This window comes from Tamandua tetradactyla, chromosome 18 (genome assembly GCF_023851605.1).
Source record: "Tamandua tetradactyla isolate mTamTet1 chromosome 18, mTamTet1.pri, whole genome shotgun sequence".
Classification (NCBI taxonomy): Eukaryota; Metazoa; Chordata; class Mammalia; order Pilosa; family Myrmecophagidae; genus Tamandua; species Tamandua tetradactyla.
Genome location: NC_135344.1, coordinates 71,565,497 through 71,587,661, shown reverse-complemented (window position 1 = coordinate 71,587,661; position 22,165 = coordinate 71,565,497). Strand labels below are relative to the sequence as shown.

The following is a 22,165-nucleotide window of genomic DNA, read 5'->3' as shown; positions in this document are numbered from 1 at the left end:
TAGATAAATTAGGTCTGAGGCTGAGAGTTCAAACTCTCTCACACCATCACTCTGTCTGCCGATCTTAGGACATTTTTTGTGTGAATAAAGATGGCAGGCTTGCATTTCTGGGTCCCAGCCTAGTGTCTCTTTCACCTTAGAGAAGGCTCACTTGTGGCTCGATAAATGAGGTTATTAGACTGCTAAATCACAGAATCTACCAAGTAAGACACTTCTTGGCTCACATACCCTCATCCAGTGGGCTCAAGTCATGATGTTAAACCTTTCAGAATCCAAAATCTTATTTAGTTTTTCCTTCAAGTCCTTCTCCTCCTGGTAGCTTTCATATGTTCTACTTAGATTCTTCATAACTAATGAGTCTTTAATTACGGCTACTTCATTTACCTTAACCTAACTTGATTTGCTATTTGTCCAGAGTTCCAGTTTTAATTGTTTTAAGTGTTTCACTTATTGTCAAACTAAAACTAGCAGTGTCACATCTGAAAGAGAAATGATTGCCGAGTGCTCTCTATTTAAACTTAAAAATGCTAACGCTAAAGCAACGGTCAGGATGGTAATTAAAAGATGTTTTTGACAATTCAAAATCTTACAAGTCACAGAACACACGGTATTAAAAAAAAAGTAATGTCTTCTAACGCTATGCTAAGAAAAAGACCTGAAAATCAAATGAAGAATGTTAAATTGTACTTGATCGGTTCTATAATTTTGACCTTTGAAACTATGAACTTATGATCCTCATTAATCAACCCCATTCTTCCCAGTCAGTTTCTCTCTCCACATAGTGAATTATCATTTCACTTAGCCTCTTATAATTTCAGTTAAATGTTGCTGTTGCTCATACAAGTAAAAAGGCACACAGGATAAGACCCAGTACTTTCTGTCGCATTCCTTTGTTAGCATACTACCCAAGGCTATATTGGTGGAGCTACCTTGGGAGTAATCAATAACAGGCTGGGGGGCGTTCGCATACAGGGAGGTGGTGTTCCAGATGGTTTATTTTATGGTAGATACTGCTTGCCCCTCACCCTTGCAAGCCGAGGACTGATGAGTTTGGGTTACCTTCAACACTCAACAAGCTAGACTTCATCCAGCATTAGGTCAGGTTGGGAGACTCAGACTAGCACTCTAAAAGAGCTGGAGGGAAAAAACCCATGATTTTAGGATTAGGGAGGAGTTTTCGCACAAGTGTTAAAGATTGTTTGGCAATCCATACGGATGGGCCATTCAAGCCCCCACAGGAGGACATGATTAGGACGGTAGAAAATTAAAGCCACCCTTCTGTGCTCAGGCAGGTGAGTTCTTTCCTGCCGAGGCATGAAACTGGGTTGGCCTGGGCCCCTGGAGGGCTGTGGGCTGGCCTCAGCTGTTTACGTAGGAGTGCATCTTGTTAGGAAGGTGCTAACATCTGAGAGGGCTGTGGGCTTAGGGGGGCCAAAGTGCGAGGACACCTGTCAAAACTGCATCCTGGGGTAAAGACCAACGTGGATCCTTGGGCAGTGGGCTTGGGACACTGGGGCCCTTCAAAATCTTCAGTGTTCCTGATGTTACTTACATTCTGATTCTGATTCTTAAAAGCAGGTCACAAAATAGGGGGTGGGGGTAAAGGGTACATAGGGGAATACCCTACTGCCTTATCCTCAGTTACAACAGTTCGAGAGATCTCATGTTCTCAAATCCAGCATAAAGGAGTCCATAGGGACACCCACAGGCACGGGAATAGCAAAGGACCCTTTCTTACAAGACTCCTTAAGGGGGGCCGGATTACGTGCAGGCTAACCCCACCCTCAGAATGGGTCAGATCCCACCACTAAGGATGGGCATTGCCAGGGACAGCCTGTGACTCTCTCTTCCACTGAGTCAGCTGTTTTAAAGGACCAGAAAGATGATGATGTGAACAGAATTCAAGAAGTTTAACTTTAATGTGATGAGTGAAAGTGCTCTAAGAGATGTTACTCTTCAAGGCTCATTTAGAGTCCAAAGACTCAGCATGCATTAGAGAGGGGACTCAATGGCAGTTCTAAGAGTGGAACGCGGGGACAAGATTTCAGCGTAAAGCGAAGGTGCACTTAATCCAAAGAACCCAGCAGCATCGCTGACAAGCTGGTGAAGCTTATCTTGTCTTTCTAAGTAGGAACCATCCATTCACAAAAGGAGGTGCAGCTGACTTCTCTCTTCACGGGTCTTTTGGGGTGATGATGAGTGTGTGTGGGGGGAGGAAGCTTGAGCGAGGGAAGATTCTAGTGTCTTTATTTTTCTGGTACAAGAAAATACTTCTAGCCAGAGACATGACAGTGGTGAAAGCATTTTAAAGTGCGGTCACTTACATGTATCTTAAAATAGAATCAGAAATCACAAATTGGTGACTAGCATATCCCCTTTATTTGGTCAACACAGCATTAAAAAATTTGATTAGCTGCCAACAATAAAAACATAAAATATTTAGTTTAATTCAAATTTCCTCATGTCCTCTGAAAACAAACCAGGAAAATCTGTGACATTGCAGTATGCCTGATTAAAGCTGCAGAACAGATGCCTTCTTAAGACACATTCTCCACTTGGGCCCCAGCTTTGATAACCTGGGCCCCACCTTCACTCACCTGGGCCTCAGGTCACCTATCCTGGCCCCTGTTGGCAGTTACAGCCATGACCTTTTAAGCACTACCTTCCATGACCTATAGAACTGGAACTCTCAGTCTACCCCGGCTGGACAGATTTTAAAATAAAAATCTTGACTATTGTGACTAACCATGCAATGGACAGATGCAATTATAATTAGGCAATTTTCAGCAAAGACATCCTCCCATATTTCCAAGTGTGCCCTGAAGAGGCAATGCCTTTGCCAGCTAACAGGCACTGAGTGAAGAATTTCAGTTAGTGCCATGTTGCCCTTCACTTTCAAAATCTTAATATATTTCTGAGATTTTCCTCCTTGCCGTCATAGGAAGGCTTAAGAGCCATGCCTAAGAATTTTATCAATAACTGGCCAATTCTCTTGAGTAGGGGTGAGTTTCTGCAATCACTGACTGCATGACTCTAAACTCAAAGCCCAAATTTTCAGAAAAATCGGGTAAAAAGATAAAGGACATATTGATAGAACTCAATACTTCAATTAAACTAAGCTGTTTAGTAGATGGCTTTTTCCTGAATTTGTTTCTATTAATATTTCTATCTGACACAGGGCAGCAAATCAAGGGTACCACTAATTTCTATCGTATATACTTAAGGAACACTGTCTTGAGCAAATGCAGTGGGAGAGCTATTAGCAACAGCAGGACTGCCTTGAAACTGAGACGATGTCAATGAGTTGCAGACTTTGGAGTCACTACCAAAGATATAGCGTAGACACTTCCATGGAAAATCCATCGAATGGAGGACTTTAAAAACGGGATATTTTAAGTTATTTGGAGCTGATGCTCACTGTGTAACAAAAAATTCATCCTCAGGTTGTCTATTCATTTTCTGAATATAAGAATTTTTATCTAAATTGATGTTGCTTGTAAAAATATGCAATGGAGAACACCATTTAAAGTAGGTTTAAAAATAAATGGTAGTTTAAATAAATGATCACTATGAGCCCATTTTTCTTTCAGTTAAGCTGGATATAAATTTAAATAACCCCCATTCATTTCACCTATTTAATACATTAAACTTAAAAATCCAAAGAATTACTATTCAAGCTTTTAAAAATCAGGCTGTTCAAAAATAGGGCATCTGTCTACCAGAAGTCTATACTATAAAAATTAATAAAATATGTTATATGAAATTTAAATCCCTTCATAATTATATAAGGCCAAAGCAGTTCAGAGCCCACTGTTGCACAAAAGGGCTGCATTAAAGAAACATTTTTCCTTTAATTATTCTATGTCCCAAACATCCATGTCTCCTACCCACTGTACGCCCACTGAGTCTACCACACACTATATGCCCACGTTGTCTACTGTCTACTACATGTGCATCTACTCTGCACCATGCGCTTATTATGTCTACATCATCTCTAACCACACGTCTACTACATCTACGTCTACTCCACACCACGCATCTATTACCACTACCATTATTCAATACTACGCGTTCTACTAGGACTGCATCTACTCCACACCACACATCTATTACCACTACCATTATTCAATACTACGCCTTCTACTAGGACTGCATCTACTCCACACCACGCATCTATTACCACTACCATTATTCAATACTACGCGTTCTACTAGGACTGCATCTACTCCACACCACGCATCTATTACCACTACCATTATTCAATACTACGCCTTCTACTAGGACTGCATCTACTCCACACCATGAGTCTACTAAGCATATGTCTCCTTTATACCACGTGTCTTCTACGATCATGTCTAAACCACATGTGTACTATGCCTTTGACTACTTGATACCACACATCTACTGCACCTACGCTGATCCTACACCATGCATCTACTAAGACTATCTCCTATGACTCTATCTACATCTACTAAAAGCCTTGCTTTTAGACTGCTTTAGGTAAATAATTAACTTTAAAAAGTTTTATTCATACTCGGAACTGTGAAGGGGATTAAAAATGGTCACTTTTAGATAGGATAAACTGGGCTACATAATTGCCAATTTTTTAACTTTTTCACAAACAAATAGAAATGTGTCAGAATTTGACATGGAGTCAATTTTTCCATGCAGCAGTGAAAAATAGTGTCAGTTCCTTTCCCACAATGTAATTCCAATAAGGCAACTGTGCATTAAAATAAAGATGACAACATCAAGAAACTTGATTCCAAACTAGTTCCAATAGATCTAGAAAAGCATTATTCACTTTAAAAAGTCTACCCTGTGAGAACACTCTCCTACTCAAGTAAATATATTTACTAAAGGGAGACCATTATGTAACATAATATTGCATCTTATAATGTTAAGATCTGTTTAATTCTTTTACTGGCCTCCCAAAATATCCTCTTCTATTTAAAACAGTGACTCTTCCTTATCCCTTTGTAAGATTAATTTTATCTAACTTTCTATGAATGAACCTAAACTAAAGGGTTCAGATGCAGCCCTGTTTTCTTTAAAAAGAAATGTAGATGTAAGCTAGAAGAAGATAAATCAAGAATCTTGCCCAAAGGGCTCAGGTTGGAAATTAGCTTATACACTTCAGGTAAAACAGCCACAGATTTTGTCCCTTCAGTACTCCTTACTCTACAGTCTGGAAACTGACACTATGCCAACGTCAAAAGAGATGCAGCCCCTCTAAAGAACACAGAGCTTCCGGGTGGGATGGGGGTGGGAATGTCAGCACCCTGTCTCTGGAGACATCAAGCATGAAGAATGATCCATTTTAGAAGTAAATATTCCTGGCGCTCTCCTAACACCCATACGAATACTGTGAACTTCAGTGTCAGAGGTAAGATGTTTTAAAGTGGAGACAGGATAAAAATGAGCTGTGTTGGAGAATGACAGGACTCATAAGGAGTACACAGGATGGCTAGGACCTGGGATGATGGGGAGACACCAGGGGAAAGTGGTGGGCAACCAGGGTGGGGACTGTTCCCAGGGACAGGGGGTGCAGATGGTTCTGGGGACCTGCCTGGACCTTCTGGAGCAGAGGGAGCTGGGTGCACGGGCTTTTGAAGAGGGTCCAGGAATCTGTATATGTGCATGATGGAGGTTTTCCACACACTGAGAGAGTAGGGCTGTCCTTCGGGTCCTGTCCCAGAAGGCACACTCTGGACCTTATTGTGTCTGGATCTGATAGGTTTTAATACCAATGTATTTGTATTTAATGACAAGGCCAGACCCACTCAGAAGACGTTGGGGTGTAGAGTTAATTCCCCACAGGTGGTGGGTACTGATGCCCTGGGGCCTTTGGTTTACTTCTCTTTTCCACAACCCAGCCCTCGCTTGAACCGAGCAGGACTCTGCAAAGGGAACTCTAAGGTGGCCGTGGCCAAAGAAGGCCTCTCACTTGTTCCTTCAGCTACATCACCTTCACCCAGGCTGCAGAGAGCTGTCGTGTTCCAGGCAGCTGTGCTCCTAGCCATTACATAATTACATGCTCCATCCTCTGTGGGTCCTTGGGTGGCAAGGGATGGTACTGCCCTGGGCAAAGGAGTGGTGGACCTCCCTCCAGGAGGAAGGACTCCTTACCCTTGGTCCTTTCCCATGGGTCTGGAGAACAACATCTGCACTCCTGTCATCGGTCTCCAGAACTCCTGTGCCTAAGCTGTGAGCTTCCCCTCTCCAGGATTTGTCTTAGAGGAGGAAGGGGTTGAGCCAACGCTGCCTTGTTTCACAGCTAACTATAACACTTAACACATTTCTCTCGTGCACTAAACCATATGAGCATATGGTTTACTCACTACTGTAAGTTATCAGAAGTAAAATAATGAATCAAAGAATGATTCAAGATACAGCTATTCAGCACTATTTTTTAAAACACCGTAAAGGAGTGAGCGGGAAAAGTTTCTAGTTAGCTGTTCCTTTAGTGATAGCTCAGAAAAGAAATGAATATGTACTGGCAGGGTTTCAAACATATGTGGACTTAATGCACTGGTAAACTGCAAGGCGCTGGTATGCTGACAAGCTGATGACTCAACTGTGTTTCCGACTAATGAATACAGAGTACCTGAGTTTTATAGTGCGAAACTCAAAGACAGTGCTGAGCAGGTTTTACAGACTGGTTAAGAATCTGACAAACTTGGATTTATCCCCAGGCTCTGCCTCTTACCAGTCATGTGATCACGAACAATTTACCAAATTCTGGGTTCTCATCTGTGCTATTATTTATAACACAAAGTTATCTCATTTAATTTTCACAGTTTCCCTAAGAAGTGCGTATCATCATCGTTGCCCCTTTTCAGGTATGGAAACTGAGTTCGGAGAGGTTACATAACTCATCTCAATGTACGCTGCTACAAAACAGCCGGGGTATGAAGCCGGGTGTGTGAGATTCTAAACGTAAAGATTCATTCTCTGCCACTCTCCTCCTATAAAATGAAAATTTGGTGCCCACATTCCCCATCCACCTTTCAAAAATAAAGTCTTTTTAAAGAGCTCCCAAAGAACCTCTAATGGGAAACAGTTAAACCAAACCATTAGGTTGAGCCCAGAGAGAGTAGTTAAAAAAGGAGCTATTAGAGTAATCATATAAAATCTGGGTTTAAAAAGGCCTTTAAAAAGGTTCATTTTTTTCTACTTATCCTTGTACAAGTCCATTCAGTTGTCATCTGGAAAACTGAAGAACATTAGCTAATTGATAAAGATAACAAATCCATACATTTTTGTAAGCATGTATATCATGTTTCAAGCATGCCAAGTCACGTGCTAAGGTAGAAAAATCTCAATATCTAGTGATTACAAGGAGGAAAAACAGAGATTCTAATATCTTATATGGCTTCATTTTAAGTACTCATGTTCTAAATAATAATTACAAAAAAAAAACCCCACTTCTACATATGACTTTCTCAATGTAGTTTGAAAAAATGTGATTTTTGAAGTAGGACTTTGAATAAAGCATCCCACCTATGCTGGTTTGAAACTATTAAGCCACATTCTTTTAATCTTCATTCAATATTGTTCAGGATGTAATCCTTTGATTAGATTGTTTCCATAGAGATATAACCCACTCAATTGTGGGTGTGAGTTTCTGATTAGATGGAGCTGTGATTCCACTCATTTAAGATGTGTCTTGATTAGTTTACTGGAGTTCTTTAAAAGGGGAAACGTTTTGGAGAGAGTTCAGAGCCAACAGAGTCAACACGTGACCCAGACCTTAGGAGAGGCAGAAAGAAAATGCCCTGGTGAAGCCATTTGAACCAGAAGCCAAAAGACCAGTAGACACCAGCCAGGTGCCTTCCCAGCTGACTGAGGGGTTCTGGACCCATCAACCGTTCTTGAGCCAAGGTATCTTTCCCTGGATGCCTTAGTCTCGACATTTTTATAGCCTTAGAACTGTAAAATTCTAACTTAATAAATTCCTTTTATAAAAGCCATTCCATTTTCTGCTGTATTGTATTCTGGCAGCATTCACAAACTAATATACCATCTTAAAACTTTTTTTGCACATAACTCACACTTAGTTATAGTGGAAAATAATTCCTGCCTTCTATGTGAACAGGCATACCAGGAAAACCATATCTAATGCCACCTTGCCTCCAGCCACATACGGCTGCCATGCCTTTGAAAAGAGGGCTTTTATCAATTTTTCTCTCTTATCTTTTTTGTTTCATGATGTCTTCCGAAATACTTCCCATTTTTATGTAATTTTTTTTCTTGGTGGCATCAGTATTGTTTGACTATAATAGAATGTGTACTAAATATTTAATCAGGCTGCATTTTCAAAGTGTACATTTGCTACAATGTATCATGGAAAGGAGCGAGAGGTATAGTGCTGCAGGATTAAGATAATTATATTTACCTAGAACAGGTGTGTTCATGGGGTAGCATAGCTACTGTTTGTGATTTTGCCAAAGAACGCATACTTCTTTAATTATTCCCAAGTAGCCACAACTTCTGCAATTTCAATTTCCCATATTGGTTGAGACAGGAATATTACGGTAATTAATACAAATGTTCTCAAACTTCGAAAAGATGCATAGCAATGTTAGAAACAATAATGAATATAATTAATCAAGGTGAAATTGATGGTGCTTGTATACTAAATTCTGTCAGACATGTTATGGAGATAAATTATTCCTCATGAAAAGTGTTACAATGCGGGTATTTTCATTTATACAAATATATCAAAATATCTAATTATACACAGATGAAACATGATAAAAATTAAATATCTCCTCCTCAAGTTATTTTATACTAATTTGTGACTATATTACCCTTGGCTCTGTATGAAACTCTTATTTCATAGATATTCAGTTCACACCCTTTCTTAACATTTGCTGCATCAAAACATTCACCCTCAAGGGAACACACACTTTGGGAAAGAGAAAATAACATGAAATTGCTTTGCTTTCAGAATAGAATTAAAAAAAAAATGCATAGGTTTTGTAGAAGTCTTTAAGGAAAAGAAGGTTTCATATTAGAAAAGCCCAGGTAAGGGGCAAATGGATTAGTACTCATAAATGAAGTCATAGGTTTGTAAAGTCTTAGAGCCAATTAAAAATAATGGTTTTCCCATTTTTAAAAGTCTTTATTGTCCATATATAATAGAATTCCATGAGTTAGCAAGACCTGAAAAGATTTTACATTTTCTATGAGAGACCCACCTTTAACAACTATTTTTTACAGAAGGCAAAGAATTATTAGCTCAGCTAATAATTACCGATGCTTTCCAATATAAGACCACAATAGGCTCCACTGTGTGAATCTGCTCTGCCTCATTCCCATGATCTCAGACCGAGCTGGCCTGGCCTGGCCTGCCAACAAACAGACAGTAACTACCAACTCATTCTCAGCAGGACAGACTTTCCAGAAACATTGATGGCTTTGCTTCCCCACATTCTCTCTGTCCTTGTGGCCAATGGCACACATCTGCTCCGGCTGACTTGGAAGGCTGCGGCTGGAAGAAATACAAGCTAACGAGCCCCTATAGAAATGGGACTCTAAGTTTGATTAGCATTAGGTTCTAAACAGCAGAGACCACTAATAATAAATTGAAATCCCCACCTGAGGCAGTCGGTTTCCTTCCTTCCCTCTCTCTTCCCTTTCTGAGTTTGCCCATCACTTCCCCTTTAATTGAGTTTCTTGAATGACAGGAAAAAATAAGGTAAAAGATAGACTCCACCCACAGAGTACACCTCTAGTCTTGAAATAACCGGACAGAGAGCCCTGGTGGACATACTAATATAATTAAATACAATAATAGGACATCTTCGGGTTTTCCAGAATAACAAATGCTCAGTAGTGTCACCACAGGCTGCTACCCAGGAGAAAACCCGGTAGTTTGGATGTGGGGGCACTTGAGAAATCTCCTAGTCCAATTTTCTCAATGTACAAATGAGGAAAACAAGGCCTCAAATTACAAAGTTAGTTAAAATGCAGATTCGGGAATCCCAAATCTAAGCTCACTGTTTTACCCAAACAATGACGTTTACTACATGTCAATAGTACTCATGCAAATTAACCATGATACATATCATATTTGAACTATTCCATTTAAAAACACTAATTTAAAAATTTGGACATAAATTTTTGGGGAAAACCCTGAAAAATTAGAAGTCTTCAGAATTTATATTAAACATGGCAGTTTGTTCAGGTCTAAATTTTATATCAGTGTTTGCATTTATTGGTATGGTATTTTCGGTAATTGGCCTTAGAGAAAAGCATATTTTGTGTTTCAGAAAAAGCAAATAAAAGGTGGCATATTTTATGGAAATAGCCTCTTTAAGATTATTAACTACTAAATAATCATGTGAACTTGATATGACTTATTTAGACTAGGTATTTAGTTTAAAGTTGTATCAAGGCCATATGTTACTAAAGGCAATCTATTCATATGCATAATTCAGGACATCAGCTCACTGACTGAGAGTCCAAGGTAGAATAATGAATTAACCCAGCAGAAACAGATCCTTGGAGGATTAGTTAACATTGAGTTGAGGTCACAAGGGCAACTGGATTAGTAGTTTCAGGCTAGACCTCACAGAGAGCTTGCCAGATGACACAAGAATCCAACACGTGTCTACAATTCTAAAGAAATCTCTCCAAAATGTTTGTTAGAATACTCAGATACGGTAAGGACTATGATTGCTTAGCATTTACAGTGGGTCATGTTAAAACAAAAAGTTACGAGCCACTGGTGCCAAAGAAAATGATCTACATGAATACTGAAGCAGGGAACAGGTGAAAACCATCCAGGAAAAAATGTAGAAGTGAGGGATAAGTAAAAGAGAAAGAAAAAAGATGGAGAAACGGAAGAGAGAAGTAAAGAGAGAAACAACTAAAGATGAGGAAAAAAAAGAGTAAAGAAAAGAGAGGTACAGTGAAGTGGAAGGAAAAAGCAAAACAAGGATAAGGATCAATATCAAATGTGGGACATAAAAGGGAGAATAGCAAAGGACTGATAGCCAGTGGGAAGAGGAAGAAGAAGTGACGGGACAAATGGAAGAAGAGATGCAGAAGGAGAGCACACAGGTGTGACAGAGTAAGGTTTTGTCCTGGGCCTAACTAGACCAACACACATACAATGGAGGAGGAAGCAAGGATAGTAGTATAGGTAGGGATAGATATTTGGATATTAACTCACCCGTTAAACATTGCTGCTACGGGTTGTGTCTCTGTCCCGGACCTTCCTTCTTCTCACTCTACAGTAACATTGAATGACCTCATCCCCCATGGCTACAGCTCCATACAGGTTGATGATTTCAGATTATGGAATTCATTATTCCTAGTTCACCCTAGTATGTCCAACTGCCTGCTGAACAGCTCCACTTAAATATTTTACAGCAATATTGAATTTAACATCTGCAAAGCCGAACTTCCAACAGACTCCCCCAACACCCCCCCCCCCCAATAGGTTTACTTATTCTGTTCCACATTTTGGTGTATGGGGATATTTCTCTACCAACTTGCCCAAGTCAGTCGCTAGGTTCGTTTTATATTGTTCCTGCTCCTCCAGCTTCAACCTCCATGGAAGGCCATGGAAATTTAACTCCTAAATATCTCTAAATGGGTCCCCACTCCTCTCCCCAGCTGGTTTTCCTGATTGGCCCTCCTTCACCCTTAACCTCAGAGTGAGCTTTCTAACATGAAAATAAGATCATGCCAATACCTGCTTACAAGGTATCAGTGGATTTCAGGATGGAGCCCAAACTCCACAGGCAAACAGAAAGGACTTCCAAGACTCCACTGCACCAGCCTTTCCATCTTCACCTCTACCTCCCAGGACAGACCTCCACCCCTACTCTATGACAGTAAAAAACCTAGAGAGAACAGGAAGTCTAGTGATCTGTGGATTAACTGTTCGGGAAAACTTGTTCTATCCTTCCTTAACATCTACAATTTTAATGTTCATAATTTTTTGTCAATTGAGTATTTTATTATCAAGCCAGTTTTTAACTTATGAGGGCAAAACAAAAGACACTGGATATTTCTGAAGTACCAGAGGCCAGGATTGCATGTTACAGCTAACTCTATTTCTCTCCTCCCCGAGTCCACCTCTTGGCTAGCCAGGGTAATCTGATGAGATGCGTCTTGCTCTAGCGCTGTCACTGATGTGTCCAGGTCCTGCATTTCTGTGGAGCTGTCCTTTGAGATTCTTTTTCTCCTACCGTGTTTTGCTGATGGACCCACCTGGCAAGGTGCTTGCCTCTCATATGGGCTCAGTAAACTCTGTCATCATTATCATCTCCATTATCCTAATAAGAAGCACTCATCTTTTTCCTTCTGTCCTCCAGAACACAAAATACAAAGTCTGTAGGTAATAAGTACTAAACAATTTCTATGTGAATAAGTGGCTTGTAAGACTTTGCAGAGCTTTAAATGCACCACTTTCATGGGAATACATGGTTCCTTTGTTGTTCTGGCACAATGGGGTTTGTATGTTCATTCAGAAATCAAAGCCACTTACTCGACATTTTGTCCCATAGCCTTGAAGGCTGCATGGTGAAAAATGTTCATAATCAAGTCACACTTGTGTCAGGGCCATAAAAGCCAGCTCATGACCGAACATTTCACACGTATGAAGCAACTGGCAACCGATGGGCTAGAGCTCTATCTTTGCAAAGAGCTGGGGGCTCACCTTTTCTTCATCACCAGCACAGCACCAAGGAACAGAATAACGAACAGCAAGACCCCGGCAATGGCTCCGGCAACTTTAACAGTATGGTCTGCTTGTTTCTCAGGTTCTGGGACTGGTTTTGGAGTGGCAGCTCCTGAAAACGAAAGGAAATGAAAGAGGAGAGAGAGTGGGTAAGAGAGAATAAAGACGTTACATTCTTTTTTTTCTCAATGTTGCCGCATTTAACAGAGCAAATGAGACTTATCAGAGCCAACAGATAGGCAGGCTTTGATTTTTTAAAAACAGCTTTCATATGCACTGAAAGGAGTGAAATTGTGCATATTGTTATTCAGCATTGGGCTAAACCGTAACACAGGTTGGATAGCGCACCGCCGCCTGACCCTTTTAGGAGAGAGTCTTCTCAAGCACAGTTTCCTCTACTTTATTTTTTTTCTATCAACTCCCTGCTTTTTTCTGCCATTTAAAAACTTGCTAACAAACACAATAGCTATCCTAGGTCCTTTATCCAAATTTGATTTGTTGGAACATTTTCCTCAATTATTTCTCATAAATGAAGCAGCAATTCCAGAACATATTAGCTCAAACACCTGGAAAAGTGAGATAAGCTCATTTACCATGCATTTTACCAGCAATTTTTTTTTTTTTTTTTTGTAACGCAAAAAGAGTTTTTCCCCTGTGCCTTTGATAATCTAAATCTAGGTCACATCTGGTAAGCAAAAGACTCCTTTTGAGCAATTTATTCACCAAATGGGAAGCAGCTGATGATCACACTATTGGCACCCACATTTAATATCTGTTTAAATGAGATAACCAGGGCCGAACGGCTTCTACTGCCTCAGCTCCCCATCCCACCGTCTCCAAACACTGTGTACACTGTTTACAGTCTACTGTGATGCGACATCAAAACGATGTCTGTTAAAATATCCATTTCCTCTGCTAAATGGGTTCAGGATGAAAAACACTAGGAATGCCACGTCCAATTCACTGAACAGGACCCAGTATCTTCAGGATGCTTTTTCAGCAACATGACAGGGTGAAGTATCTGAGCTCATATGTCACTCTTAGTAGGTAGACAGGCCGCTCTGAAAACAGGGATTTTACTTTCAAATTTCACATTTTCAAATTTCAAATTTTCTTTTTTTTTGCATGAGCAGGCACCAGGGAATCGAACCTGGGTCTCCGGCATAGCAGGTGAGAACTCTGTCTGCTGAGCCACCATGGCCTGCCCCGTATTTTCATTTTGCCTTACCAGCAAAAATGTGATTAAAATGGAATGTCAATACTGGCTCCTTTCTACCCTTTCATTGTTGTCCCTTCATGTGTCCTAAAATGAGTTATCATGAGAAATGGGGATGCGCAGTTACACCTTTCCATCTGCTTCTTTGTTTCCTTTGGGAACATACAAACAATGTTTCTTTCGAAAGTTATTCATGTTGTAAACATGAGAGTTTATAAAAGAGACCTTGAAGCTTCTGAATATAATATAGCCATGGTCAAATTGGCTAGACTGGTAAAGCATAGGTAAAAAGTGTGAGTCTCTGTTACAAGTACATATTTCAACCAAAGGGGCAAATAGAGCGAAAGCAGCTCTGATGTAAAAACTGCCCGTTATTAAATAACGGCATTATCTGCTGGATAATCCTGTATTTGCCATCTTTATTTCTGATGACTTAGAGAAGATGTCCTGATTTAATAGCTGAATGATTATTCCTCAAATAAGATGTCCAGTAAAATCTCGAAAATATTAATGTTCATTATATTTGTATTGTAATTGCATCTGACATATCCAATTCCAATATGCCATTGGGATTATATAACCAGTGGGAGATGTGAAGGAGATTGCTACATTAAATCAATTCTTCAGAAATTGTTAAAGATAAAATGTGTATGTAATAAATAGAAGAAGAATAAAAGTCTTTAAAAAAAGCAATCCATGTAAAAAAGAAAGAACATATTCTGAATTCAAAAATTGGAAGAAATTCCAATGTTTTTCAATTTTTATTTTTTATGCAATTCAAAGAACTTTAACTTAAAAAATAATACCAGACTGGTTTATTCTTTCAGGCATTGGCATCTGGGAGCCATTCCATTTATTTCAAACATATTTTCCAAATAAATGATTTATTAAGTTTTTTTGGGGGGGTAACTAAATTATGTCAGCAAATTCAACATTTGGCAATTAAATATTTTATTTAGTGCTAAAAGCTTACATATAAAAACCAATACCAATACAAGGTGAATACTCAGTAAGAGATTTTATCCTGTGAGTGGTCACAGGTTTGCTTCTGCTAATGAAACAATAAACAATGAGCTATTTTTTATTAGCAAGTTACCCAGGCTATATGGGACGTGGTGAATGACCCCATGCATTCCTTTTTGGCCAACACAAGGTGATCACACTTGCAATGTCTCATTCTGTCCAGGAAGCAGACAAGACATTGTTATGCAGCCGGTGTAAGCCTTGGCACTTACTTTTAACTCAGTTCACATTGTGGGTCAAGAAAATGAAATGAGCTAGCTGGCTCTGCCTGACACAGCTGCAATGTGATTATGGCAGCAATCATGCAAAATGGGGCGGCAGCTCCAAAAAAGGGGGGAAGGGCTCCCCAACATTGCGGCTGTCCCTCGGTCTCCTGGGGGGATTTGCTATTGTCAGATTAGAAAGGTTTTACTTGAGTTAGAGGATGGAATCAGATGCTTGGGTTTAGGACTACTCTCAGAAGCATCTATGAAAACATAAGTTAGGGATGAATATATCACAACCCTCCAGTCCTGAGGGCCATCTGCCCAAGGACGTACATGTCATTATTTCCAGAATACACTAGACATGACCTTTCTGTTGTTTGCTCTCCCCCTACCTCTTCCAGAACACGCACCTTTATGTTCTTTCTTCTCCTTAGAAAGGGTGGCTTCCCCCTACTTTCATTTCTTTGGAAGTGTGTGGTTGTGGTTTTGAGCTGCCATTCAGCTTTGGACAGAGCATTATTTGTGACAGAACATGGTTGTAAGTGACATATATATTTTTGCTCACCCAATTTATAAATTTGACACTAAAATTTACAAACTGCTTGGCAAAAGAGTCGTCTTTACAATATCTTCCCATCTGTCTTATTTTCTTATCAGGTTTCCAATGGTAGAAATTTGTACATGAATTCTAATTCTTGGAAAGGGATTTTTTTCTCTTCTTGTATGTGTTCCTTGTATTTATTCCTTTCAAAGAGAATCAACTTAAATGTATGTATTTAACAGTGAGAACTATCTAGGTCTGAACATATTCATTAAAAATGAAGAATAAGTCAAATATTTCAGGGAGAGTGAGGCCAAGAGGCTGATAAAATTCCATCCTTTTCATCATTTTCACAAATGCCACCCCAAGAACTCCTAGAGACAACTCTCATTATTTGTTTATTTTAATGACCAAGAAAATAAAAAAAAAGTGGTACTCCAGTCCAGCTGCATTATTGAAGGGTTCAGATAGCAAGTCCAGTGTGAAAAATTTTGAAAGAAAGAGGACAATTATCCAATGCACTCTCTGGTTGGTTTTCAACTTGGCAGAAAACATCCCGGCTTGGCCTGATGTTGGATGCTAAATTAAATAACAGCAGCAAGCCAAGTTGAGAACATGATACAAGCGGCCACTGGCTTGAGGTTTGAGCCCAATTCTGACTACTGAACTGGCTGCATGAATTTTCCCAAAAGATCTAGGGACATGAGCCAGGAGGCTGTCCCTAAACGCCCCCATTGTTGTCTCACCTTGAGAGAACAGGAGGCCCCACTAAAGGGAAGTGAGAGGCAGAGCTGGGCAACTTCTGTTTAAAGGTGATTAGTTCTAGGCTGGTCTTGAATGTGGAGAAAAATTGAGCATTATTCTTCATTTATTCAACAATTATTTATTGAGTGCTTATTATGTGCCAGGAACTATTTAGGAATATGGCAGTGAACAGACACAAACAAAAACCTCTGTCCTCATGGAACTTATATTCTTGAGGGGAAAGATAGACATAAATGTAAACAAGCAATATTTGCATTATGTTAATTGATGCCATGTGCTACAGAGAAACATAAAGAAGAGCAGATGGGGTATGAGGGTGGGGCAGCTGCTACTGAAATCCAGGGATCTGAGAAGGAATTTTTGAGACAATAACATTTGAGCACCCAGGAGAAGAAAGCAAGGAAGAAACACCCATCTCCAAGGAGCGGCATTCTAGGCAGGAGGAAGCAAAAAGGGAAAAGCACGCAGTGAGGCTGTGAAACACTGGAGGAAAGTGGAAGGGTATGAGGTCAGAGGGCTGGGGCATACCTCTGCAGATTACTGAGGAAACTATCTTTCTCTGCATGAGCAGAGGAGTGACGTGATCTGGGTGAGATTTTAACAGGATCACTCTGGTAATTGCTCACAACAGATATGAGAGGGTCAAGGGTAGACGCAGGGAGATGAGCAGTGAAGCTGTTGCTGAGAATATGGGCCAGAGAGGTGGTGCCAGTAGAAGTGGTAAAGTGCAGTCCAACGCCAGGTACATTTGGAAAGTAGAGCCAATGTGTTCACCAGTGAACTGGATGTGTCACCACAACATCGAGGTTTCCAGAATGACTGGAAAGACAGAGTTATCATTTGCTGCAATGTAACCTGGGGGGAGCAGGTTCGGGAGGCAGATGGGGAAATCAGGAGTTTGGTTTTGGACAAGTTAGGTTTGAGCTATCACATATCCAAAAGGAGACATCAAGTAGGCAGCTGGATATGCAGTTTTGGGACACAAATTTCATAGTCATCAGCAAGAAGATGGCATTTAAGGCCAGGAGACTCAGAAAGTGAACATAGAGAGAGAGGCTGGTCACCAGTTTAACTGAGTGGGGGAAAGGAGCTGCCAGCAGGGGCCTCTTTCTTCCATTTCTTAGGGTTCTTCTGTAAGAGGGATCCAGAAAGGAATGCTGGGATCAAAAGAAGTTTTTGTTTTCCTTCTTCTCTGCATGCTAATGCTAATAGCCCACTAGGAGAGAAAGGAGGGGACTGCTGGAGCAGTGTTGGGGAAGAGGCAGGAAAGGATGGGGTCTAGTCCTCAAGTGGAAAGGTTGGGAGTGCAGGCACCTCATACAGCAAAGGAAGTCAGGGCACAGGGCACAGGGCACAGGGCACAGGTGCTGTGAGGTGAAGGGGCCTGGTAAGAGCGGGAGTGGGGCCATGGCATGGTCTCCTCTGGATTGCTTCATTTTCCTATCGAAAGAGGAAGCAAGGCAGATGAAATGAGATTGGGTGTGGGGAATTTGAGGACAGGTAAGTTTGGGAATAGTTGCCTAGAATAGTGAGAGTGTGACTACACAAGGCTGAGGATCTAGGGAATTAACTGGGGACTGACCTTGAGTTCCAGAGGGCATCGAAGGGTTTTGAGCATTGGAAAGAGAAGGAGATGGGGTCAATCAGCGTGGTAAGGGGTGGATATATGAGTGTTCCAGGGGAAGTGGGGTGTGATGCACACCTGGGCTTCCTGTGATAAAGGGAAGAGTGGGACAAAACCCAGTGATTCAAGGGGGAGAGTGATGTTGAGGGTGTGAGTTTTGGAGATAGGGATGTGAGGTCAAGAGGAGTACAGAGCTCTAGGGCCCCCTCTCTCCTTATAATTGAGATGAGAAAGAGGAAGAGGAAAGCGAAGAGAGCAACACATCCCAAAGGTGGGAGGCACAGTGGTCCGCAATCACATTAGTGGTGCAGAAGTACCACCCATACAGACCACCCACACAGAATGGATGTGGAGAAAGGACATGTGCTAGAACCCCCTTGGTCATATGACAGAACCAATCTTGACTTTAACCGTCTTCAAATAAACAACTCTTTATTGGGCACCATTTACGCAGGGGGGCCAGAGATAACCAAAGATGAGTAAGAAGACCTTGCCATCTTCCTCATGCCATGAACAATACAAGAGGCAGTGTGAAGGGTCACAGGTCAAATACAGAACCCCATGGCAGGGAAATGTGGAAAGGGAGCTTAGAAAAGGCTCCTTTCAGAGGTAGCATTTAAGAAGGGACCTGAAGAATGAAGAGACGAGTGGGAAGCCATCAGTCAAGACAAAGAAGTGGGGTGGGGTGGAGAAAGAGATCTCTGTGATCAGATACTAATGTGGCTAGAGCCCACAGTACAGAGAGGGGAGCACTGCAGGAGGGGCCTGGAAAACTGGGGATTGGCTACTAGGTTGAAGAGCCTGTATTAAATTTAATAAACAAGAACCATGGCAAATAAAGAAGCTATGCCTTGAGGAGAATAATTGGGCAGTAACACAGAAGCTCAACCGAAGAAGGAAAAGGAAGGGAATTCGGGGGCACGGGAAGACCATAAGCCCAGCCAACCAGAAGCCTCCAAGGTCTGAACTAAGAGGCATTTGGGGCTGAAAGGACACAAGGACTCAGGTGGTGCCACTACCTGTGCACAGGTAAAGGTAGAGTGCCACCCAAAGAAGACACTCTCAGGTCCACAGTCGGAGGGGCTGGGTGAATGGTGGTGCCATTTATGGAAATATTTTGCCAGTTTTCTGCTAGGGGAAAACCATTTATTTGGGTTCAATGTTTGAATATTTGCATTTTTTGTCAATATTTGCCTAACATGCAGAACTTGAGTGGTAACCCGAATTATCAAAATATCATTCTTCTTTTGGGGAAAAAAGAAAGAAATTGGAGGCAGCCACAATGGGAATTTCTGAAGAGAGAAAGTGAGCAGGTTGAGAAATCTTATGAGGTGGGATGGGAGAAGAAATGAAAATAGAAAACAAAATGGAAGCCATGGGAATATGTAAAAATATTGTTTTGCCAAGCGTTTCAGTGAGCACTGGTCCCAAAAGATATTCTAAACTTCAATTAAATAAACTTCAGACACTTTGCACTAGCATTTTTATGACTTTAATGGAATAGAGAATCTATGTGAATTAATTTTCATAGCTTTTGTTTGACCCTTTGCAGATGTAAAGTTTTTTCTTTCTTTCTCTTTTTAATACCAATATCCTGGTTTTAAATATTATTGTGAGAAAGTCCACATATGTCTTGTTGCTCAGAGAATTAAAATTCCTTGCAGCTTGGTGTTTAGCTCCGTTAGTTGTACCTTGACATTATACATAATCTCAAAACACCTCCAAGATTTTCCATTTAAATTGCACTTCATTGGTTTTCTTCCTGGAAACACAAGGCCAATCACAATTCCTAGAATAACCTACATCCATATTTCATGTATTGTCTGTAACCTGAGTGTATTTTGAATTTATAATTGTTCCTCTGTCCTTAATTCCTACTTCACAGCATGTAGAGCATGCACGACTTATAAATAATAACAGAAACATAATTTTTCATATATAACTGAGACTGTTGTTTGATATACACTGCCTCTAAAAATTAATCTACTTTTATATTTTTGTTCTAACTTCACTGCAGTGATTGCTCCCATTTATTGCTGTGATTGACACCCTATGGATAAGATATTCTATTAAAGCCTTAATGCTTACATTACAGTTTGAAGAGAATTATTAGTGCTATTACTATCCTGATGAAATGGCTTTATTTTTTCAAATTGCATTTCTCAAATCATGGTCAACTAATAAAATGAGGAAACAATTTATTAATAGCAAGTTATCAACAGTACACACCCTTCAGATGCAGTGAACAGTCAATGAACAGTCAATAAAGGGAATGTGAGTGGCTGCTTCTAAAACAGAGGTGTTTTGAGGATGAACCAGTGAAGAGTAGAAGTTTCCCACAATTTATTTGAAACTAAACTTTGAAGGCATTTAAATCAAAATCTACTTCCCCAAATTTCTTTCCAAACTTTGTGTCTTAGTTCATGGGCTAGCTTACATTGTTCTTAAGAATTGTTTCTGTTGGCCTCCCAGATGGTGGTGTGACAAGCTTCAGGGCTCTGCCTCCCATAGGTGCCTTGGACGATTAGCAAGAAGTAGCAGAAACATCTTTCTAAAAGCTCCAGAAAGCAGTAAGGGACTGTTGTTACATGGCAAGTGATAAGTCAGGAAACAGGCCTTTAAAAGTGACAGGATCTTATAGTACCCTGGCTGGTCCCTCCCCCGCCCCTCCCCAGCTCAACATGGAACCAGCCCACGATCCCCTTGCAGAGCCCTGATTCCACTCTAGAGGGAGTAGAGTAACCCTCATTTATAGAGAGCATGAGTGTCTGGCCCAAACTGTCTGATGGTGGCCGGAGGGACTCCCCATCCCAGAAGTAAAAGGTAGCTCCTACAGAATGTTGTGGGAGAGCCGTCAAGTGGCTGCCTGGGGCAAGCAATTTCTGGCCGTAGGATATAAAGTGCAGTGTCTGAGACTGTGAAGAAATTGTTTCCTAGGGAAGAGGGGACTTTTGGAACCATGGAAATGGGTGGATTTCTAGGGCCAAACATATATGCACAAGACAAGATGCATGAGCAGAGAAGATTGGGGAGGCCCTACACCTGGACTTGGAGGTATTCTTCAAGCTCATTGTATGGAAAAGCTCTGAAGGAGAGCAAAGACAGACAGATATTTTCTTTTTTTAAAATTTATTTATTTATTTATTTTTGTTATGTTCTAGCATTCAATGAAAGTTCTATATGTTCTAGCATTCAATGAAAGTTCTATCATAAAACTAGCTGGACACAAGCTTAAGGAACAGATGACTCAGAGTCTAAATTTCAGCAATAAAACCTTAAAATATAAAAACATCCAGGTTTAAACAAAAAATTACAAAACACACAAAGAAACAGGAAGTGATGGCCCAGGCCAATGAGGATATTAAATCATTAGAAACCATCAAGGAGGAGGATCAAACCTGGGTCATTCCAGACAAAGACTTAAAAAGTGGTCCTAAATACACTTAAAGAGCTAAAGAAAAATAAAGAACTAAAGGAAATCAGAAAATGATAGTTGAACACAAGAGGACATCAATGTAGAGTTGAAAATTATGAAAAGGAACCAAGCAGAACTGAAGGGAACAATAATGGAAATTAAAAACAAATTCCCCAGAGGGGTTCAAGAACAGATTAAAGCTGGCTGAAGAAAGAATCAATGAAATTGAAGATAAGATCATACAAATCGTCTAGTCTGAGGAGCAGAAGAAAGAAAAAATGAGGAAACCTGAACAGAGTCTGAGATACCAGTGGGACATCATAAAGCATACCAATCTATGCATTGTGAGAGTCTCAGAAGGAGAAGAAAGAGAGAGAGGGTAAGACAGAATCTTTGAAAATTTCAGAAACTTAAAAAGACTATGAATATACATATTCAAGATGCTCAATGAACTCTAAACAGGATAAATCTAAATAGGATCCATGGTGGAGCAAAAAGAGAGAATTCTGGAAGCCTCAAGAGAGAAACAATGTGTCACATACAAAAGAGTCTCAAGAAGATTAAGTTCTGATTTTTTACTGGATGCCACAGGGACTGAAGGTGGTGGGAAGACATATTTAAAGTGCTGAAAGTGAAAAAAAAAATTATCTATCCAGCAAAACTCTCTTCCGAAAAATG

At 40.4% G+C, this 22,165-nt stretch overlaps 1 protein-coding gene across 8 annotated transcripts in view; it reads right to left on the bottom strand.

Annotated features, from left to right (window-relative positions):
- PTPRM (protein tyrosine phosphatase receptor type M) overlaps nt 1-22,165 on the bottom strand; it is an 823,739-nt gene that overhangs the window by 211,171 nt on the left and 590,403 nt on the right. For all 8 annotated transcript variants that reach the window (XM_077135947.1, XM_077135946.1, XM_077135945.1 and 5 more), the window contains one exon: nt 12,677-12,809. In XM_077135947.1, coding sequence (XP_076992062.1) covers nt 12,677-12,809 — 133 coding nt within the window. The remainder of the gene's footprint in view (nt 1-12,676; nt 12,810-22,165) is intronic.